At 27.9% G+C, this 25731-nt stretch overlaps 1 protein-coding gene across 1 annotated transcript in view; it reads left to right on the plus strand.

The window, feature by feature from the left end:
• Positions 1-1839: 1839 nt before the first annotated feature.
• LOC127700241 (uncharacterized) overlaps positions 1840-25731 on the plus strand; it is a 36909-nt gene continuing 13017 nt past the window's right edge. The window contains exons 1-3 of the mRNA XM_052203670.1: positions 1840-2820; positions 3488-3670; positions 4973-5092. Coding sequence (XP_052059630.1) covers positions 1843-2820; positions 3488-3670; positions 4973-5092 — 1281 coding nt within the window. The 5' untranslated portion in view covers positions 1840-1842. The remainder of the gene's footprint in view (positions 2821-3487; positions 3671-4972; positions 5093-25731) is intronic.

Consider the following 25731-nt stretch of genomic DNA (forward strand, 5'->3'; position numbering starts at 1 on the left):
GTGAAGGTTTGGTACCATTAAAACGTTTAAACCCGCTGCATTTGTTTGCACCTGTCCTAAGTCAGGAATCTTATGTTCAGTAGTTGTCGTTTGTTGATGTGGTTCATAAGTGTTTCTCGTTTATCGTTTTTTATATAGATTAGACCGTTGGTTTTCCCGTTTGAATGGTTTTACACTAGTTATTTTGTGGGTCCCTTTATAGCTTACTGTTCGGTGTGAGCCAAGGCTCCGTGTTGAAGACCGTACTGTGACCTATAATGGTTTACTTTTATAAATTTTGACTTGGATGGAGAGTTGTCTCATTGGCACTCATACCACATCTTCTTATATCTATATTATATGGCCATGGAAACACGTATTTTCTATACCGTCTTCTACAGCAATATGGTGCACTGAATAACCGGGAAGTAAAAAGAAAATTTTAAATTGTTGAATTGTTTTTAAATTATATGATACAGACTGCTTTATAATTAATAAGTTTCATTAACTAATATCTTGTCCTTGTGAGGGAAGAAAACCATGCGAAGTTATCCTACCTCTTTTCATAATGTACATATATTTGCTCGGTGCATCAAATAAACTTTATTACATGTGAATTCAATGGTCAAATAGCGTACAGAAATATGGAAATCTCTTAAATGATCGAATCATAGGTGAAACCTTCTAAAGGCTAGCCCGTATGCTGCGTTGGATGTACAAAATTAATACTTATCTGCGGTGAAAATGAGGCATTAAATCCGATGTCTCGTGTAAGAAAAGTATCACACTCTCTGCAATTGATTGTTTGAGACATCCCCTCTTTAGAGTGTTCTGAGATTACCTGGTGCAAAGTATTGGCCATAGCATACATATCTTTATTTTTGCCAGTGGCGCTCAAATTTCTTGACCTTCAATCCGATCATTCCTTATCAGCCGTCAAATATGAATTGACAATTTTATTCATCTGAACTAATACCTTGAAGGTTGAAATCAGTCATATGAGCGACATATATATGATCTAGAGGCAAATAATAAGTATATTTTTTGGTATTTCATATTGGTTCTGGTATATTATATCAACCGAAAGTCTCATATCGGACAGAAGACATTTGATTAAGCAAGGACTACCGCTGATATAGAAAAAACCGTTAGTAATGATTAGTAAAAATTGATAGTAGAAAAGTGAATATGATAATCCATTTAATAATTTGTTTTTATTTGTTTATTTCTTGTTTGCTTCTTTTTGGAATTTGACAAAACTCCAATGATTCGCAACCAAATAATTCCGCTGACCATGTTTGTTCTTCTCTGATATTTATCAGAGACGTATTGTTTCTACACGATGTCATCAGTCCGTATTTCATTTCTATTTTGTTTTTATGCTGTTAATGACAGTTTTATTCATTATTGTATAATACAAATATATTTCATTCAAAAAGTCGTCACAAGATTGCATGCAAAAATAAATCATATTGCGCTGATGGAAAAAAAAACCTTCACATTAGTGAGTCTTCGGTCACAAAGAATATGTTGCAACAGTTTGGCAAGCTTTACTATACAATAAAAGGGTTGTGTAATGATTTTTTGTGAATATCATCGCTCGTAGAATATTTTCTGTTGATATCGTGACACCAATGCGACAGCAATGCGACAGCAAGGTTGTCAAAAGAAAAAATGTGATATTTTTGGTTATTTCAAGGAAAAAGAAAGCAATACTGGCTTGTATTTAAAATAAATTTCGATTGTTCCTTGAAAAATATACAAAATAATAAAATGATTCATAAGGACGGAAATGTTACGCATTCGATTATGTATGTATTGAAGAGGCGTGAAAATATTTGTCATTCAGGTCGAAAGATAACCATGAAATCAGAGATTTATATATTAGCTTGGATGCTTATATCGTATACGTTCTCTCTAAATGTATATGATAAATATAAAATTGGTCATCGGCCCGTCCTGTTGATAGAGGGAGATTATGTGTATTTAGGTGGAGAATTAGGTCTTGTTAAACTAGACAAAACATCTTTTAACGAACTTAAATTCATTTCGGTACAAAATGTATGGGCAGTACTTGTTGATGATGACACAAATTTGCTGATTGTATGTTCCTCTCTCGGAGACGGAGAAAGTCACTGTCATAAATTAACCCGGAATTTAAAAAAAAAAGACAAAACGTCTGAGCGATTTATGGTCGATCTTAACACACCTCCGTTATACTTAAAATGTAGATTATCGGAGAAATTGGGAATTATAATAGCAGCACCATGTATTAAGTCGTTCACTAACCGCAAAGATTCCAAAACTATATACAGCTTACAAATGGGAAGTCTGGATGAATTTTCGTATTCTAGTACTACTGTGTACCATTTGATTTATAAGGAAAACAAGAACCGCTTGCAGATGAGGTACAAAGCCGGTTTTGTGCATCAACAGTTTGTTTATTTTTTGTATAATGTTTATTTAAAAGACCAATTTATTGAAGCAAAGCTGGGCAAAATGTGTGCATCCCATCATACATACTCCAGTAATGGTTTTCATACTTCGTATGAAGATATTCCTCTTGTATGTTATCATGACAACGTAAACTACACGAAGATTGAAGATGGGTTGGTACAGAATGAAACAATAATTGTATCTTTCAGTAATCTGAAATCAAGCGTTATCTGTTCGTTAAGCATTGAAGAACTAGCAAAACGTTTCCGAGATTCGCGAATGAATATCTTACGTTGTAATCAGAAAACAGGATGGAAAAATCGTAGCTTGAAACCGGATCCTTTTTCAGCTTGGCAGTCAAAAACGTGTATCCATTTGAAAAACCAGACATGTGATGAATCGATGGTAAGATTGTGTTAGACATGAATATAATGTAAGCATCTAGTTGTTCAGTGCAGTACATAATGACTCGTATATATACATTTATTTTTCAAATGTTGGGTCTTTGACTTCAGAATACAACATTACTAGTATAGTATTTTCTAAAATTAACAGTGTTCTTTAAATCAAACTGTCTGTGGGTTTTTTTGTCCTGTGCCTAATCTCCTGTGTTATTACAAATTATAGTGTATAAGGGTCTGTGATAACGTGTTTTAAAATTGCTAAAATAAATATAAAGACGTCATAAATTCTTGCTTTGGAAATTGAAATAAAAAGCTATGTTCTCACGTCAATTGAAACAAGAATATGGTTCTTGGAATGAATATTCATCCCTGCATTGTATATTCTGCTACCATCTTCGCTAGGTTCGCTATTTTCAAGCACAATTATGTCATCTATTTCCTCGAACCATGGATCCGCCCCCTGTCTCTTATTGTCTTACTACTGTTCTTCATCTCGACAGGTCCAATTTGACATTGAGGCTATCAATAATCTTACTTTTACGTTCAAAGACCTAATCAATTACACATTAGAAATAAGACTCACTATAATTATAACTGGGCTGTATGCTGTTCAACCTAGCTTTACGCTACAAAAATGAAGAAAACAATAGTGGTGTCCTATATTTTAGGTTTGTAATGTGATCAAAGGAGATTTCTGCAACACTGTTCTATACCATACAATCGAGGGAGTCCATCCCATTGTCTCAAGTGCAGTTTATAACACAACAGGGATAATTCTACGTCATCTGTCAGCAGTTGATTCAAATGACATTGTGCTGATTGCAGGAACAAATACTGGGCATATTATTAAGGTAACACTTGTTTATATTTATTATTTATATTTCTTCGACGAAAAAAAATAAGAAGTTAATCAAACTTTAGCCATTTAAATCTTTGCGAAATTTTTAGAATTCCTGTTTGTTGGTCACTTTCTTCTTTGAAAAAAAGGAAATATCAAATACAAGGAAACTCTTATCATCTGTTTAAATTGTATTGCGTAGACACGGAAATCTAAAACAATAATTTACTGATTTATATTATTTATACATTGTACAAAATTTAATAAACAAAAAACAAAAAACAAACAATCAAAAACAGATAAGACAAAATATACGTCATTTTATTTAAGTTGTATTTGACAAGCATTATTTGACAGATTTATTTTAATTTTCTTCTTTACTCAAAAATCATTTTTAGAATATGTGTCAAGAACAAAAAGATAAAGGTTTATCGTTGTATAAACAATTGATGTTAATTTCCTCCTTTCCTCTATCATTATTGTTATCGTCTTTATTAAGAAAGGACCTGTGATCAATTCATTTCACATTCAGAAAGACAATTATGTATATCAATTGTTGTTTCAAGTATCTTATAAGTGTATTAAAAATACGTACATATTTAGAATTTGAATTGTTCAATCGAAATATGATGAATTGTACTACATGACGTTTATTACATTGTGTACGGGTTCAGTTTCCTTTTTAGGTAATTAAAGTACGTGTAATTTTCTTGTTGAAAAAATAAATGATTTGATAAAACAAAGGAACCAATCGAAATCAGGTGGATTCCCTCTTAGCTTTTTTCAGTTTTGATATTGATATCATACGAAAACTTCATTCCAACATATACCTAATATGTAATACTAAAAACATTTGTTTTGCAATTCTACATGAAATTGTATAAATGATCATCATTGAATTTTTATATTTTTACTTTTTATTTAACATTTATCTAGATTTAGAAAAAAAAATACTATACAATTTTTACTACCTTTAAACAGTCGTTACATGTATTGTATATAAATCAATTATTTTCATTATTAGTATGTATGCATGTTTCAATCACCAGGCGTCATAATGATCAACTTCATCTGAAAATTAAAAAAATGTGGTTTTTTTTCCAAAAAGAGCAAGAACATTTGCGCACGTAGAGACACACTGTCTTGCAATACATGTGTATGTTGATACAAATGATAATAAAATTGCCATAAGATTTTCTTATCTTTCTTTATTTTTTATCATATTTTCAAAGTTTTACATATCTTTATTTAATGTTAATCGCATTTTCATTTATTTATACATTAATTTTTTATACACATATACATTTATTAACAGTTGAACATTAGTTCCTCTGAGTCATATACAGCAGACGTAGAGTATGAAATAACAGGATCACAAAATATTGTAGACCTACAGACTGGAAATGGAACAATCTACATATTAACAGATACAGAGGTATATTTATGTAAACTTGACTATGTAACAAACAAAGCCATAATAAAAAGACCAAGAATGAGTACAGAACATTAATTCTAGACACAAAATCTCCTAGCCCACCACAAAAAACTTAAACCAAAGAACTGCGTTTTTGTTGCTTTTCATGTTTTTCTCAATTGAAAAGTCAGAATGAGGTATAGGCCTGCTATTCTTAGTGAAAGCTCACACTTAACTGCATGTTCAAAATGTCGCCTCACACAATATGGAGCAAAAATATTTGCTAGGTGTCGATCATGCTCCCTCTGAAAATTGGTGACAAAAGCTAATGACGTAGTATAATACTTGTTTGTACATTTTCAACAACCAATAAGTTTGAGAATTGAAACGGGAAATGTGTCAAATAGACAACAAACCGACCAAAGAACAGAAAACAGCCCAAAGCATTGAATCTCTCTTACTTTGAACTTTATAGGTACTTGATACTTCAGGATAATCTTATAATAAGTGTTTTCTTCGTTAATAAGGTTTTATGAAAACCACTTCAGATTTGTTGTTGAGACTTACACGAGCTTTGAATTTACCCAGGAAACACCAACTTTAAGATATTACATGTATCTTACTTAATTACAAAGAACGAAATATTGCTTAAATATTAACTTAAAGGGAAATCACACTATTTATACTACTAATAATAATTAATTGAAATTTTGCATGTAGATAGATCATACTTATTACGAAATTTTAGGCGAAAAAAAAATTGGGGTCACCGATGTTGTTTTCTAGATATGACGTCATCAAAACTTAAAGAATCGCGTTTAACCAAAATATAAAAATAGCGCTCTAAGCTGCTAAAAAAATGCAAAATTATTAAAAAAAGATGTTTAATTGTGATAATAAAAACAGTCAAATGTAACTTGTACCTTTAAAACATTTATTTGTCTCAATTTCCATATGTTTCAAGGCCTTTTAATATTTCCCGCCATTTTTAATTGCTATTTATTCTAGATTTTTCTCAAAATAAAAAAAATCTACTAATGTTTTTTCCTTCAAACTTCTGCATAAGTTGCAGCTTCAGGGAAGATTTTAAAAGCACAAATAAAAAAGGGGGGTCACCGATGTTTTAAAACTGCTAAAAAGGAAATTATCATATTATCGAATTTGGCGGGAAATATCTTTTCTTTTAACGTTATAGAACGACGTTGCTGGTATAGCCGCATTTTGTGCAACACTTGCATTGAGTTGAATCAAAATTTTTCACTACAAACTATAATATCATGTTTGAACATTTTTTAAGGTATTTTGATTATTCATTAATATTTTTATCAATCTATCGAATCGTTAAACAAACATAAAGTAACAGTTTATTATAAAGAAATTGTCAAAGATGAAGTCATCTCATTTTTATTTATGATTGCATTTGTTGTACGAGGAAAACGAATGATTGCCTCATGCCATATTATAGAAATTATTTTCGGCTTGCAGTGTATCTGCTGAAAAGTAACGCGTTCCTTTTTGACTGCAGGCAGAATAATTTCACTGCCTTGTCCATTCGCACCGGGAAGATAAAACCTGAAATGCTGCGTAAAAAAATGACACAAACTCAGCACGTTGAAAAAACCTTAAATGACACTATTTTCGAAAGGATCTTACAATTGGTTAAAATTTCCGTACTTCCACAACGCTGCATAATTTATGCTGTTACAAAATTTTGAAAATTATTTAAAATTAAGGAATGTATCTCCCTCATGCAAAGCTCTGATTCCTTGCCAGGCTTTGGCTTTACTTTTTGTCCCTTTTGGTTTATAGCTCTTCATCTTTTTAATAAGCTTTGGATTTTCAAATATTTTGGCCTCGAGCATCACTGAAGAGACCTTTATTGTCGAAATGCGCATCTGGTGCAGAACAATTTGTACCGTTTATGTTATTCGAACTGTGGCAACCAATATTTACTGAGTTCGATTATCTACACATGCATCGTTTCATATTCATTGTACATACATTGTAATATTGTTCAATGTTCATCGTCTGAGTATTAAAGCTTTATGATTTCGTATTTGTTATTACCGTTCGATCAATCGAACTACTTTGGTATGTTATGTAATGCAATGCATCTGATAAATGTGAACACACACTGACAACAGAGGCGGATTAAGCAAAGGGCGGGGCAGGGGCCCGCCCACCCCTTTTTGTGGGAAAAATTTGGTTGATTATATAGGGGATCACTGACGCATAACTAGACAGTCAGTAGTCCCCATCTTATAAAAAATTATGGAACCGCCACTGGACAATAAAATACACATCGCCATATTGATATGTAATAAAAATTCTTTTAATTTGTAATAAACGGATCTGGATTTTTTTCCTGTTTTGCTACAGGTATCCCGTTTTCTGTGGACATATTGATGCATTTTATCTAACTAATTTTTTATCAGATGTGGCTAAACTTTGAGGTAGATTAAGAGATTAAGTTCGAGTTCCAGTTACATTTTGAGTTAAAGTTCGAGTTTTACTTTGAGTTGAAATATAAGTTGAATAAGAGTTCTCGTTAAAGCTCGAGTTACACTTAGAAACTTTCGATATATACTATGAGTTAGAGTGAAAATTCTAGTAAGAGTTAAAATTTTGAGATTCGATAAAATTAAGAGTAAGATTGCAGATTCTATTTCTGTTGGTGCACCTCTTTTTCTTTGAATGTATATTTTTTCATCACATGTATGTTTCAGTTGGTATATATATACTTTTTTTTGCCAATAATGATCTATGGTAGGTAAACGTCTAGAAGTAATTTTAAAATAACTGATTGATTGTGTGTGTCACTTTCAGCACTCTCTGCTATATCACGTTGGCCATTTGTTTTTAAAGAACCAATGTATCCAGAGAGAACCAGCTACTTTTGTATTGAAAAACTGGTTGTCCTTTTCAGACATGATCGGATGCGACGATCTCCCTTTATCCCGGTTGACAGGCAAGTGATCACAGTACTACTAACTGGGGTTCTTTACCCCCCTACAATACCTATTATAACCCCTATATTTTGAACCCCTAGATACACAACCTCCATCTTATATGGGGGATAATTAACCCCAACCTTTCCAACACCCACATAACATCCAATGATATGGGAGTTAAATAACCCCCAGACTTTAACATTCAAATGTCAAGGAGGTTAAATTGATTTTAAATGTTATACAAGTTTGACACCCATATATCCAACATCTAAGTTTTGTACTTGAGGGTCATGTCCCATTTGTTACATCCAGAATATATAGTGATAAGATTTTCTCTTATGTATATTTACTCCAATTTGTTTTCTTTTTTTTTTTTTTTACCAATTTAGGGTAAAGGGGGGTGTTTCTGTTTAACCAATCAGGAATACAAATATATAACTGACAATTCAACAATATTTTATAAAAGTGTGTTTAAACTCTATAAGGTTATATATAGTTTTGAATTCTAACAGAAAGGATTTACTATTTAAATTAACCATGTCTCATACCAGAATCAATTCAATATCACCACAGAATAGTGTCACATCAAGTTTAATGAATATGTACCATCAATATGAAATTCACATAAATGTACTGAAATGGACAGGTGTTATAGTGATATTCATATTTACAGCATCTACCCTATGGATGACTGGCAGTTTATATTTGTCATCAAACATGTCAAAGCATAACATGAATGTTTCCAACTATGATATAAATGAACAGAACCTTACTTTTAACCAATCATTTTTATTTAAAAAAAGATCCAATTAAAATTTCCTAGTTTATTCTGTATAATATTATAGCACACATGATATAAAGATGAGACAAATCACAATTCAAGTCACAAAATTAAATTTATACACTTTAAAGTTTAGATAGTTCCTTTATGATCCTAATCCATTTCTTACCCTAAGGTAACACAGACGTTCAGTATAAGCGAGAATTTTTGCAACTTTATTAAGCAAAACACTAAACTATATGGTATTTGTTAAACATTTAAGAACCATTCCTTTTCTTATACCATGACCAAAATTATATATATTTTTTCAAGTTTCATATGTTTTTTATGTACATTTTGATTTACCCAAAAATTTATTTAAGTGTGCTATTTCATTAATCAATTAAAGTTCCCTATGAAACTGAAATTGGCATCTCCATTTTTTAATCCTTAAACCCTTAAGTGACATGACTATCCAATAACCTTAAATGATTTTTACTTGTCAAAGTTTAAATCTTCTATCATAAAAGGTTTCATCATTATTACACAATTAATGTATTCTAAATTCCTAGACCTTAGAAATCTATTCATTTCTATTACCAAAACAAAAAGTTGACCAATCCCTAGATTACTGGAGCATAACCATCAATATCTATTGATAAAATTTTATTTTAAAAGACTATGTACCTAATTATGTTGTTAATGTTAACTGTTTTAAACTTATTAAAAGAATAAAAACATGTTTAGCACTCTCCGTACATAGTTCTACTGTTACTTTACCTCTTTCCAATGCAATTTTATGAAACCGATGTTAAACTTCCAGTTTTTATAACAATAGATTAAACTAATACATTTTATTCATAATAGTATCATACAGAAATCCAAACACAATTTTATACATTGATGATATAATATGACAATAATTTAAGTAGTTTTATAGTTAGATTTTTTGTTTGTTTAGATATTGTTGAGTTTTAGAAATGTTATGTTTATAAGCATATTGTTTTGATGTAATGCATGGATTTTTTCTGTCATCTTTTATACTGATTTGAGATATGGTTAAAGTTAAATAAAATCACTATGTACCAACATATATCATAAAAATGATAACTGTTTTTCCATTTCCTTAATGTTAAACTATCTCATTGTAAAGCAATTTATAATATCAATGTTAAACTTTCCCCTTTTATTACAATTTATCATTTTAATGTTAAATTTCTTCCTTACAGAAATGTAACCAAAAACTTATCCTTTGCCTATATTATAGGACAAATTCTTTGAATTTATGACTAGTTTTAGAGTAGACTTTTTTTCTAACTTTGTTATAAATAGTATAATTATATTGTTTTGATTTAAAGCAAGGATTTTTTATTTTAAGGTCATCTTTTACACTGACTTGAGTTATTATTAAAGTTAAAATATCTCACATTTTACCAACGTATATCATAAAAATGTTCACTGTTTACAATTTCTTTAATGTTATACTATCTCTTTGTAAAGCAATTTATAATATCAATGTTAAAAGGGCATTTGCTGTCAAATCCATGTTCACTGAATTGACTCAAATTCTCATATTTGATTTATAACATACTAAAACTTTATCCAAATTACAATAAGTCTGAAATAAACAATTAACAATGCATGGACTCGATAAAATGTATCAGCATTTCATATCGATTTATGTTTTTTTAAGTTTAGATATTGTTGAGTTTTAGATATGTTATGTTTATAGGCATATTAATTTGATGTAATGCATGGATTTTTTTTTTGGTCATCTTTTATACTGATTTGAGATATGGTTAAAGTTAAATAAAATCACTTTGTACCAACATATATCATAAAAATGATAACTGTTTTTCCATTTCCTTAATGTTAAACTATCTCATTGTAAAGCAATTTATAATATCAATGTTAAACTTTCCCCTTTTATAGCAATTTATCTTTTTAATGTTAAATTTCTTCCTTACAGAAATGTAATCAAAAGCTTACCTTTGCCTATATTATAGGACAAGTTCTTTGAATTTTTTACTAATTTGAGAGTAGACTTTTTTCTTTCTTTGTTATAAATAGTATAATTATATTGTTTTGATTTAAAGCAAAGATTTTTTATTTTAAGGTCATCTTTTATACTGACTTGAGTTATTATTAAAGTTAAAATATCTCACATTTTCACAACATATATCATAAAAATGTTCACTGTTTTCAATTTCTTTAATGTTATACTATCTCATTGTAAATCAATTTATAATACCAATGATAAAAGGGCATTTGCTGTCAAATCCATGTTCACTGAATTGACTCAAATTCTCATATTTGATTTATAACATACTAAAACCTTATCCAAATTACAATATGTCTGAAATAAACAATTAGCAATGCATGGACTTGATAAAATGTATCAGCATTTCATATCGATTTATGTTTTTTTTTTAAGTATAGATATTGTTGCCTTTTAAGGAATGTTATGTTTATAAGCATATTGTTTTGATGTAATGCATGGATTTTTAATGTCATCTTTTATACTGATTTGAGATATGGTTAAAGTTAAATAACATCACTTTGTACCAAAATATATCATAAAGATGAGAACTGTTTTTCCATTTCCTTAATTTTAAACTATCTCATTGTAAACTCAATTTACAATACCAATGTTAAATCCCCCTTTTATAACAATTTATCATTTTAATGTTAAATACGTCCTAACAGAAATGTAACCAATAACTTAATCTTTGCCTATATACTAAGACAAATTCTTTGGTTTTTTGACTAGTTTTAGAGTATATTTTTCTCTAACTTTGTTATAAATAGTATAATTATATTATTTTGATTTAAAGCAAAGATGTGTTATTTTTAGGTCATCTTTTATACTAACTTGAGTTATTATTCAAGTTAAAATATCTCACTTTTTAATAACATATATCATAAAAATGTTCACTGTTTTCAATTTCTTTAATGTTATTATCTCATTGTAAAGCACTTTGTAATATCAATTTTAAAAGGGCATTTGCTGTCAAATCCATGTCCACCGAATTGACTCAAATTCTCATATTTGATTAATAACATACTAAAGCTTATATAAAAATTACAATAGGTCTGAAATAAACAATTAACAATGTATGCACTCGATAAAATGTATCAGCATTTTGTGTGTATTTTAGTCTAGACGCCAACTAATTAACCATCGAGATGACCTCAGAAGGCTGTGGATGGTCATATAATCCGAAATAAGCATAAACATGAATATAAATAGATAGCAACCTCGTGCATTTGGACTTTTCTAGGTCTGTTTGATTTCATGTTTTAGGTTAAACAAAATAAGTTAATCGTCGTTTTTACCTGTAAAAGAATGATTTTTTTTATTGATTGAATCATTCAACGAAATGGTTCACTTTAGTTTCACTTTTAATGTTGACATTCTTTTCCTTTTAATGGCTGAACACGACTAATATACGCGTACCCAATCTCTAGTTAATGGGTTATATTGAAGTTTACATGAATATGGATTCAATGAGATCGAATTATTCACTTCTTGCTTATTTTGACAAAATTGAACTAAACTGGCTGCTAAAAGCCAAATGTTATTTCACTATTTCATTTTCATTAAGGATTGGGAAAAAATTATACTTTAATTGTTTTTATATCCCATAGCTAATGCTCCTTTAAACTATCTCCTTTTATAATGATTTGTCATATTAATGTTAAATTTCCTCCTTACAAAAATGTAAAACTGATAGGATAGGACAAATTGGTTTTTTTACTAATTTTAAAGTAGATTTTTCCATACTTTGTTAAAGCCATGAGTTTAGATATAGATTAGTTTAAAAGTGGGGCAAAAGATACCAGAGGGACATTCAAACTCATATGTCGAAAATAAACAGACAAAGCCATGGCTAAAAAAGAAAAAGACCAACAGATAAACAATAGTACACAAAACACAACATAGAAAACTACAGACTGAGCAACATGAACCTCACCAAAAACTGGGGGTGATCTCAGAAATCTTAACAAATATTATATTTACGTTTGTATTGATTTCCTAATACATAAACACCATGCTAAATGTTGAATAAGAGAATAAGTACATTTGCCAATGAATTGTCTTCCTAGTCATTGTTAACCTTAATGATTTGGTGCTTTTTATATATTTATATATACATGTATATATATTTAGTCACGTTATGTTTGTAAATTTGGAAACAACTCTGTAAACATGGAAAATACTGAAGATTTTTGATGATAGGTAAACAGTATAACTCTATAAGTTTTGGTTTTCTAGGAACAAATATAACAGGACTTGAATTTTGTTATATGGTTTATTGAATGTAAACATGATAGAAAATTGTTTTATAAATTTTTGCTGTTGTTTTTATTTATCAAAGAAAACACTCATTTTCTATTTACAAAATGTAATTGTTTAATAAAAGATAAACATGTGTAAGATTTATTACAACTACTCTTTTTGTATTATTTAAATTTTTTTTATTTTTGATAAATGTACATTTTTATTAAAAGCTACAGCTGCAGTACCCACAATTTCAGATACAGTACCCAAAACTACTGTTACAGTGTGTCTAAAATAACTGCAAGGCCTCTGCCAACAATTACAGCTACAGTGCCAACTATAGAAACCAGTTCAACCATTAAAGTTATAACGGACATTTCATCCATATTATTATCTACCAAATATCAAAAAAAAAAAAAAGGGAGAAGAATTTCAGAACTAACTATGTTAATACTACTAGTTCATTTTCATTTATTCAAAATGAAAGTACTGAATCTATGATAAATGGTGCCATCACATTTTTCTGAATACTATTACTTATGACAAAAAACTAACATATATCATACTCACTGTTTTTATTTGTGTTATAATATTATTATTTCATATTTTTAAAATATATTTTGTAATAAAAAAAAGTTTTAAAAATTACAAATGAATGAAAATTTATATGAAAGAATAACATATATAAGAAAACCACTATAAATTTATAGATTGTTTTCATTTATGGTATAAAGGATTGTGGATATGGGCAAACATTGTCACCTTTTTGTCATAACTGCTTTTGTTAGATTCCATTACCTACAGCAAAGAAACCATCAATACCTACCAATTCATACTAGTTTAGAAAGTCAATAATTATATTCTCTTAATGATATACACACAACACACTCCTCATTAACCTTATTATCATCGCAACCATCCTATTCAAGAAATCCAGATACTCCAGATTCATCTGAACTACCAAATATCCAAAATCCATCTTTATCATCATCATCATCCCTTTGACCATCTGCACTGTATTTTGAAAGGTGGTCTTATTCAATTCCTACAGGACCAGGAGTGCAAACCCGGTTGAAAACAGTCGCAAATAGAACACGAAAGAAAAAAAAAGGAAAATATCATTTTGAAGAGATGATTGATTAAGAATTGTGTTTCATACAAATTTCATTGAATTTCAATTAACATAACAAAAAGGTTCAGAACTAGATGCCAGTGTCAAACTCATTTATATATACATGTACTTGTTTTGCTGTTTGACCAATTTTCTATAACAAAACACATATGAAAAAAAGGTAGTATGAAGCTATTAAAAATCATAATAATTGTTTTAAAACTAACAATAAACATTTATGGAAAATACAAAAAAAACACCATTTTACATGTTATGTAACTGGGAGTGTTTCAGTCATAAAAGAAAAATGTTCAATACAGCATTACAATAAAATGATTGTGAAAATTTTCATTTAATACTTTGCAAACTAATTTTTCAGTCGTTTAGATTTAGACATATGTAGTTTGTTTGTTTTTTTTTTACATTTGTTTTATGTAGATTGACTTATGTCTTAATTTCTTAATACTTATGTGTATGTGTGTGTGTGTGTGTTGTTTTAATTTTGTATATACTGTTATTGGAAAATTCAGAAACAAAAAAAAAGCCAATGATTTTTTAGAAGCTAAGATTTAGACAGATATATTTTCTATTTTTTATTTTACATTCCTTATGTGGATTAACATATGGTTTGATTTCGTAATACTCATCTGTATGTATGTGTGTTTTTGTTACCTTTTTTTGTGTCTTTAAACTAACAATAAACATTTATAAAAAGTACAAAAAACACCAACCATCTTACATGTTGTGTAATAGAAGTTTTTAAATCACAAAAGTAAAATGTTCGATACAGCATTACAAGGTTTGAGTCAATATTGATGTCATCCACGATTTGGTTGCCTTTCCAAATGATATTTGATGAAAGTGTTTATTATGGAGTGGGGTATCAGTATCTTATAAACACCCTCTGTAGTTTAGTAGTTTAGATATAATTTAGTGTAGTTATTTTGTTATGCTTTAAGTTAAATTTCTGAATATTAATTTTTTATTTGTTTTGAAATTGGTAATGCTACAAATATGTATGCTAATAAAATGATTGTCAACATTTTCATTTAATACATGCAAACTAATTTTTCAGTAGTTAAGATTTAGACAGATGTTTTTTTTTTTTTTTTTTTTTTTTTTTTTTTTTATAAAGATTGACTTATGTCTTAATTTCTTAATACTTATGTGTATGTATGTGTTGTTTTATTTTTTTATACTGTTATTGGTAAATGCAGAAACAAAAAAAAAGAGCTAATGATGTTTTAGTAGTTAAGATTTAGACAGATCTATTTTCTTTTGTATCAATCCTTATGTAGATTAACATATGGGTTGATTTTTTAATACTCATGTGTATGTGTGTTTGTTTTTTTTCCCTTTGTTTTGTCTGCAAACTAACAATAAACATATATAAAAAATACAAAAAACACCTAACATTTTACATGTTATGTAACAAGAGTTTTTCAATAATAAAAGTAAAATGTTCAATACAGCATTATAAGGTTCGAGTCAGTATTGATGTCCCCCTGTATAGTTCCTCGATTTGGTTGCCTTTCCAAAGAGTATTCGATGAAAGTGTTTATCATGGAGTGGGGTATCAGTGTCTTAAAAACACCCTCTATAGTTAAGTAGTTTAGATATAATTTAGTATAGATTTTTTGTTATGCTTAATGTCGATATTCTGAATATTAATTTGTTGTTTGTTTTGATATTGAAAATACTACAAATATATGTGCCAATACAATGATTGTGATATAATAGAAGTTTTTATTTTCATTTAATACATGCAAACTAATTTTTTAGCAGTTTAGATTTAGACAGATGTATATTTTTGTTTCATTTTTTTTTATGTAGATTGACTTATGGTTTAATTTCTTAATACTTATATGTATGTGTGTGTATGTATTGTTTTATTTATTTTTTATACTGTTATTGTTAAATCCAGAAACAAAATAAGTGCCAATGAATTTTTAGTAGTGGAGATTTAGACAGATGTATTTGTTTTTTTAATTCTTATATAGGTTAACTTATGGTTTGATTTCTTAATTCTCATGCGTATGTGTGTGTGGTTTTTCTTTTTTTTTATCTCCTTGTACGGTTATTGTTAAACTTTTGTGGAACAAAATGAGTGCCAATGATATATATCTATGTATGCAATACTGGTAATTTCATACTTGTTTTATACATGTTATTATTGATAAGAAAATCTTGATAATGTCTCATTTAATTGAGAAAATGTCTTAAAAATATGTCATATATGCATTTAATGTTTGCAAATTAATATCACACAATTCACATATCATTTTTAATCTCGAAGTATTAAGGTATTGTTATATAATTTGTTATTATTGTTAAATACCCTTTCTATGTGTATTATGAACTGCTATAGCAAATAGTAACAATGTTAACTCAGAAGGATCACATATATGTATCAAAAAAGAAAGAAAAAAAACATATTTAGGAAGAACCAAATACTTTATTTTATAATTAATAGTTCTAAAAAAAAAGAAGAAAAAAAGCATCGTTTTATTGTGTGTGTGTGTGTGTGTGTGTGCACATATTCAATGTTTTAAAGTTTTATAAAGCAGAGTTATTGTTTATATATTTTTAATATTAAAGGTATCAAAAAAGAACTTCTTCGTTTTATACTTATTTGATACATATTGCTTTTATTAAAAAAAATCTCTATTTGATATGTTTAAAAAAAACCAACAAAAAAACAAGACTTGCGTACCAATGTTGAAAGTCTCTAAAGAACTATCTCATATTCAATTTTAATAAAAAAAAAAAAAAAATACAAGCTAATATGTTTAAAAAATAAATTCATAAATCTATTTTTTATTTTTTTTTCACATATGAAAATAAGCAGATTTATTCTTACATATATGTTTTTTTTTTGTTTTTTGTTTTGTTTTTTTTTTTGCTGTTAAAAAAATACTGTAAATACGTTTTTATGATTGTTGCATATTTGAATAAATGTTGAGTAAAACATATTTGATTATTTATGTTATTTCATTGAACAATCCAAATTGCAAATTGAGGTCCTATTTCTATGTGCTCTGTCAATAGAATTGGAAGGAGATTGAACTTTCTTTTCTTATATATTCATTGATACCTTGATTTAATTTGTTGTTTGGGTTACTTAAGTTTATTGAGATTTACGCCAGAGTCATATCAAAGGAACTATTGAACAGGTACATAAATGTATTAAGGGTAATAAAACAGGCAAACGAAAATTAATGTATAAGGAAATTTTGAGTTCTAATAAACCCAATGTTCATGTATTCTTTAAACTACTGGACTACATATCTTGGAGGTACTAAAGATTTCATCTGCGATTGGAAAAATTGAAAAATCACCTTGAGAGAAAGCTTTGCAAATTGTGTCATCATTTAACAGAGGAAAATATACACAATCCGCTTAATGCAATGCACGGCACCAGGGGAGACCATCACATACTATGTTTTTACAAGGTTGTTAAAATAAAATTCGATGGTCTCCCCTGTTGACGTGCATTCATGGCAATTCTTTTTATGTATCCCTGAATTCAACATTAAATATGGTCTCTCTTGCAAGGCTTCTCTTGTACGACATGAAGACCATACCACGATTTTACAAGGTGGGTAAAAAAAAAAAATAATAAAAAAAAAAAAAATTATATGGTCTCTCTTGCAAGGCTTCTCTTGCACGACATGAAGACTATACCATGATTTTACAAGGTGAGTAAAAAAAAAATTAATAAAAAAAAAATTTTAAATTGATAAAAAAAAAAAAAAATTACCAATTTTTTTTCAAATTTTAAATTCTTTCAATTTAAAATTTATTTTTTTAATCAATTTAAAATTTTTTGTTTATTAATATTTTTTTTTACTCACCTTGTAAAATCATGGTATAGTCTTCATGTCGTGCAAGAGAAGCCTTGCAAGAGAGACCATATAATTTTTTTTTTTTTTTATTATTTTTTTTTTTACCCACCTTGTAAAATCGTGGTATGGTCTTCATGTCGTGCAAGAGAAGCCTTGCAAGAGACACCATATTTAATGTTGAATTCAGGGATACATAAAAAGAATTGCCATGAATGCACGTCAACAGGGGAGACCATCGAATTTTATTTTAACAACCTTGTAAAAACATAGTATGTGATGGTCTCCCCTGGTGCCGTGCATTGCATTAAGCGGATTGTGTATATTTTCCTCTGTCAAATGATGACACAATTTGCAAAGCTTTCTCTCAAGGTGATTTTTCAATTTTTCCAATCGCAGATGAAATCTCTAGTACCTCCAAGATATGTAGTCCAGTAGTTTAAAGAATACATGAACATTGGGTTCATTAGAACTCAAAATTTCCTTATACATTAATTTTCGTTTGCCTGTTTTATTACCCTTAATACATTTATGTACCTGTTCAATAGATCCTTTGATATGACTCTGGCGTAAATCTCAATAAACTTAAGTAACCCAAACAACAAATTAAATCAAGGTATCAATGAATATATAAGAAAAGAAAGTTCAATCTCCTTCCAATTCTATTGACAGAGCACATAGAAATAGGACCTCAATTTGCAATTTGGATTGTTCAATGAAATAACATAAATAATCAAATATGTTTTACTCAACATTTATTCAAATATGCAACAATCATAAAAACGTATTTACAGTATTTTTTTAACAGCAAAAAAAAAACAAAACAAAAAACAAAAAAAAAACATATATGTAAGAATAAATCTGCTTATTTTCATATGTGAAAAAAAAATAAAAAATAGATTTATGAATTTATTTTTTAAACATATTAGCTTGTATTTTTTTTTTTTTTTATTAAAATTGAATATGAGATAGTTCTTTAGAGACTTTCAACATTGGTACGCAAGTCTTGTTTTTTTGTTGTTTTTTTTTTTAAACATATCAAATAGAGATTTTTTTTAATAAAAGCAATATGTATCAAATAAGTATAAAACGAAGAAGTTCTTTTTTGATACCTTTAATATTAAAAATATATAAACAATAACTCTGCTTTATAAAACTTTAAAACATTGAATATGTGCACACACACACACACACACACACACAATAAAACGATGCTTTTTTTCTTCTTTTTTTTTAGAACTATTAATTATAAAATAAAGTATTTGGTTCTTCCTAAATATGTTTTTTTTTCTTTCTTTTTTGATACATATATGTGATCCTTCTGAGTTAACATTGTTACTATTTGCTATAGCAGTTCATAATACACATAGAAAGGGTATTTAACAATAATAACAAATTATATAACAATACCTTAATACTTCGAGATTAAAAATGATATGTGAATTGTGTGATATTAATTTGCAAACATTAAATGCATATATGACATATTTTTAAGACATTTTCTCAATTAAATGAGACATTATCAAGATTTTCTTATCAATAATAACATGTATAAAACAAGTATGAAATTACCAGTATTGCATACATAGATATATATCATTGGCACTCATTTTGTTCCACAAAAGTTTAACAATAACCGTACAAGGAGATAAAAAAAAGAAAAACCACACACACATACGCATGAGAATTAAGAAATCAAACCATAAGTTAACCTATATAAGAATTAAAAAAACAAATACATCTGTCTAAATCTCCACTACTAAAAATTCATTGGCACTTATTTTGTTTCTGGATTTAACAATAACAGTATAAAAAATAAATAAAACAATACATACACACACATACATATAAGTATTAAGAAATTAAACCATAAGTCAATCTACATAAAAAAAATGAAACAAAAATATACATCTGTCTAAATCTAAACTGCTAAAAAATTAGTTTGCATGTATTAAATGAAAATAAAAACTTCTATTATATCACAATCATTGTATTGGCACATATATTTGTAGTATTTTCAATATCAAAACAAACAACAAATTAATATTCAGAATATCGACATTAAGCATAACAAAAAATCTATACTAAATTATATCTAAACTACTAAACTATAGAGGGTGTTTTTAAGACACTGATACCCCACTCCATGATAAACACTTTCATCGAATACTCTTTGGAAAGGCAACCAAATCGAGGAACTATACAGGGGGACATCAATACTGACTCGAACCTTATAATGCTGTATTGAACATTTTACTTTTATTATTGAAAAACTCTTGTTACATAACATGTAAAATGTTAGGTGTTTTTTGTATTTTTTATATATGTTTATTGTTAGTTTTCAGACAAAACAAAGGGAAAAAAAAACAAACACACATACACATGAGTATTAAAAAATCAACCCATATGTTAATCTACATAAGGATTGATACAAAAGAAAATAGATCTGTCTAAATCTTAACTACTAAAACATCATTAGCTCTTTTTTTTTGTTTCTGCATTTACCAATAACAGTATAAAAAAATAAAACAACACATACATACACATAAGTATTAAGAAATTAAGACATAAGTCAATCTTTATAAAAAAAAAAAAAAAAAAAAAAAAACATCTGTCTAAATCTTAACTACTGAAAAATTAGTTTGCATGTATTAAATGAAAATGTTGACAATCATTTTATTAGCATACATATTTGTAGCATTACCAATTTCAAAACAAATAAAAAATTAATATTCAGAAATTTAACTTAAAGCATAACAAAATAACTACACTAAATTATATCTAAACTACTAAACTACAGAGGGTGTTTATAAGATACTGATACCCCACTCCATAATAAACACTTTCATCAAATATCATTTGGAAAGGCAACCAAATCGAGGATGACATCAATATTGACTCAAACCTTGTAATGCTGTATCGAACATTTTACTTTTGTGATTTAAAAACTTCTATTACACAACATGTAAGATGGTTGGTGTTTTTTGTACTTTTTATAAATGTTTATTGTTAGTTTAAAGACACAAAAAAAGGTAACAAAAACACACATACATACAGATGAGTATTACGAAATCAAACCATATGTTAATCCACATAAGGAATGTAAAATAAAAAATAGAAAATATATCTGTCTAAATCTTAGTTCTAAAAAATCATTGGCTTTTTTTTTGTTTCTGAATTTTCCAATAACAGTATATACAAAATTAAAACAACACACACACACACACATACACATAAGTATTAAGAAATTAAGACATAAGTCAATCTACATAAAACAAATGTAAAAAAAAACAAACAAACTACATATGTCTAAATCTAAACGACTGAAAAATTAGTTTGCAAAGTATTAAATGAAAATTTTCACAATCATTTTATTGTAATGCTGTATTGAACATTTTTCTTTTATGACTGAAACACTCCCAGTTACATAACATGTAAAATGGTGTTTTTTTTGTATTTTCCATAAATGTTTATTGTTAGTTTTAAAACAATTATTATGATTTTTATAAGCTTCATACTACCTTTTTTTCATATGTGTTTTGTTATAGAAAATTGGTCAAACAGCAAAACAAGTACATGTATATATAAATGAGTTTGACACTGGCATCTAGTTCTGAACCTTTTTGTTATGTTAATTGAAATTCAATGAAATTTGTATGAAACACAATTCTTAATCAATCATCTCTTCAAAATGATATTTTCCTTTTTTTTTCTTTCGTGTTCTATTTGCGACTGTTTTCAACCGGGTTTGCACTCCTGGTCCTGTAGGAATTGAATAAGACCACCTTTCAAAATACAGTGCAGATGGTCAAAGGGATGATGATGATGATAAAGATGGATTTTGGATATTTGGTAGTTCAGATGAATCTGGAGTATCTGGATTTCTTGAATAGGATGGTTGCGATGATAATAAGGTTAATGAGGAGTGTGTTGTGTGTATATCATTAAGAGAATATAATTATTGACTTTCTAAACTAGTATGAATTGGTAGGTATTGATGGTTTCTTTGCTGTAGGTAATGGAATCTAACAAAAGCAGTTATGACAAAAAGGTGACAATGTTTGCCCATATCCACAATCCTTTATACCATAAATGAAAACAATCTATAAATTTATAGTGGTTTTCTTATATATGTTATTCTTTCATATAAATTTTCATTCATTTGTAATTTTTAAAACTTTTTTTTATTACAAAATATATTTTAAAAATATGAAATAATAATATTATAACACAAATAAAAACAGTGAGTATGATATATGTTAGTTTTTTGTCATAAGTAATAGTATTCAGAAAAATGTGATGGCACCATTTATCATAGATTCAGTACTTTCATTTTGAATAAATGAAAATGAACTAGTAGTATTAACATAGTAAGTTCTGAAATTCTTCTCCCTTTTTTTTTTTTTTGATATTTGGTAGATAATAATATGGATGAAATGTCCGTTATAACTTTAATGGTTGAACTGGTTTCTATAGTTGGCACTGTAGCTGTAATTGTTGGCAGAGGCCTTGCAGTTATTTTAGACACACTGTAACAGTAGTTTTGGGCACTGTATCTGAAATTGTGGGTACTGCAGCTGTAGCTTTTAATAAAAATGTACATTTATCAAAAATAAAAAAAATTTAAATAATACAAAAAGAGTAGTTGTAATAAATCTTACACATGTTTATCTTTTATTAAACAATTACATTTTGTAAATAGAAAATGAGTGTTTTCTTTGATAAATAAAAACAACAGCAAAAATTTATAAAACAATTTTCTATCATGTTTACATTCAATAAACCATATAACAAAATTCAAGTCCTGTTATATTTGTTCCTAGAAAACCAAAACTTATAGAGTTATACTGTTTACCTATCATCAAAAATCTTCAGTATTTTCCATGTTTACAGAGTTGTTTCCAAATTTACAAACATAACGTGACTAAATATATATACATGTATATATAAATATATAAAAAGCACCAAATCATTAAGGTTAACAATGACTAGGAAGACAATTCATTGGCAAATGTACTTATTCTCTTATTTAACATTTAGCATGGTGTTTATGTATTAGGAAATCAATACAAACGTAAATATAATATTTGTTAAGATTTCTGAGATCACCCCCAGTTTTTGGTGAGGTTCATGTTGCTCAGTCTGTAGTTTTCTATGTTGGGTTTTGTGTACTATTGTTTATCTGTTGGTCTTTTTCTTTTTTAGCCATGGCTTTGTCTGTTTATTTTCGACATATGAGTTTGAATGTCCCTCTGGTATCTTTTGCCCCACTTTTAAACTAATCTATATCTAAACTCATGGCTTTAACAAAGTATGGAAAAATCTACTTTAAAATTAGTAAAAAAACCAATTTGTCCTATCCTATCAGTTTTACATTTTTGTAAGGAGGAAATTTAACATTAATATGACAAATCATTATAAAAGGAGATAGTTTAAAGGAGCATTAGCTATGGGATATAAAAACAATTAAAGTATAATTTTTTCCCAATCCTTAATGAAAATGAAATAGTGAAATAAGATTTGGCTTTTAGCAGCCAGTTTAGTTCAATTTTGTCAAAATAAGCAAGAAGTGAATAATTCGATCTCATTGAATCCATATTCATGTAAACTTCAATATAACCCATTAACTAGAGATTGGGTACGCGTATATTAGTCGTGTTCAGCCATTAAAAGGAAAAGAATGTCAACATTAAAAGTGAAACTAAAGTGAACCATTTCGTTGAATGATTCAATCAATAAAAAAAATCATTCTTTTACAGGTAAAAACGACGATTAACTTATTTTGTTTAACCTAAAACATGAAATCAAACAGACCTAGAAAAGTCCAAATGCACGAGGTTGCTATCTATTTATATTCATGTTTATGCTTATTTCGGATTATATGACCATCCACAGCCTTCTGAGGTCATCTCGATGGTTAATTAGTTGGCGTCTAGACTAAAATACACACAAAATGCTGATACATTTTATCGAGTGCATACATTGTTAATTGTTTATTTCAGACCTATTGTAATTTTTATATAAGCTTTAGTATGTTATTAATCAAATATGAGAATTTGAGTCAATTCGGTGGACATGGATTTGACAGCAAATGCCCTTTTAAAATTGATATTACAAAGTGCTTTACAATGAGATAATAACATTAAAGAAATTGAAAACAGTGAACATTTTTATGATATATGTTATTAAAAAGTGAGATATTTTAACTTGAATAATAACTCAAGTTAGTATAAAAGATGACCTAAAAATAACACATCTTTGCTTTAAATCAAAATAATATAATTATACTATTTATAACAAAGTTAGAGAAAAATATACTCTAAAACTAGTCAAAAAACCAAAGAATTTGTCTTAGTATATAGGCAAAGATTAAGTTTTTGGTTACATTTCTGTTAGGACGTATTTAACATTAAAATGATAAATTGTTATAAAAGGGGGATTTAACATTGGTATTGTAAATTGAGTTTACAATGAGATAGTTTAAAATTAAGGAAATGGAAAAACAGTTCTCATCTTTATGATATATTTTGGTACAAAGTGATGTTATTTAACTTTAACCATATCTCAAATCAGTATAAAAGATGACATTAAAAATCCATGCATTACATCAAAACAATATGCTTATAAACATAACATTCCTTAAAAGGCAACAATATCTATACTTAAAAAAAAAACATAAATCGATATGAAATGCTGATACATTTTATCAAGTCCATGCATTGCTAATTGTTTATTTCAGACATATTGTAATTTGGATAAGGTTTTAGTATGTTATAAATCAAATATGAGAATTTGAGTCAATTCAGTGAACATGGATTTGACAGCAAATGCCCTTTTATCATTGGTATTATAAATTGATTTACAATGAGATAGTATAACATTAAAGAAATTGAAAACAGTGAACATTTTTATGATATATGTTGTGAAAATGTGAGATATTTTAACTTTAATAATAACTCAAGTCAGTATAAAAGATGACCTTAAAATAAAAAATCTTTGCTTTAAATCAAAACAATATAATTATACTATTTATAACAAAGAAAGAAAAAAGTCTACTCTCAAATTAGTAAAAAATTCAAAGAACTTGTCCTATAATATAGGCAAAGGTAAGCTTTTGATTACATTTCTGTAAGGAAGAAATTTAACATTAAAATGATAAATTGCTATAAAAGGGGAAAGTTTAACATTGATATTATAAATTGCTTTACAATGAGATAGTTTAACATTAAGGAAATGGAAAAACAGTTATCATTTTTATGATATATTTTGGTACAAAGTGATGTTATTTAACTTTAACCATATCTCAAATCAGTATAAAAGATGACATTAAAAATCCATGCATTACATCAAAACAATATGCTTATAAACATAACATTCCTTAAAAGGCAACAATATCTATACTTAAAAAAAAAACATAAATCGATATGAAATGCTGATACATTTTATCAAGTCCATGCATTGCTAATTGTTTATTTCAGACATATTGTAATTTGGATAAGGTTTTAGTATGTTATAAGTCAAATATGAGAATTTGAGTCAATTCAGTGAACATGGATTTGACAGCAAATGCCCTTTTATCATTGGTATTATAAATTGATTTACAATGAGATAGTATAACATTAAAGAAATTGAAAACAGTGAACATTTTTATGATATATGTTGTGAAAATGTGAGATATTTTAACTTTAATAATAACTCAAGTCAGTATAAAAGA

Source organism: Mytilus californianus, unplaced genomic scaffold (assembly GCF_021869535.1).
Source record: "Mytilus californianus isolate M0D057914Y unplaced genomic scaffold, xbMytCali1.0.p SCAF_1, whole genome shotgun sequence".
NCBI lineage: Eukaryota > Metazoa > Mollusca > Bivalvia > Mytilida > Mytilidae > Mytilus > Mytilus californianus.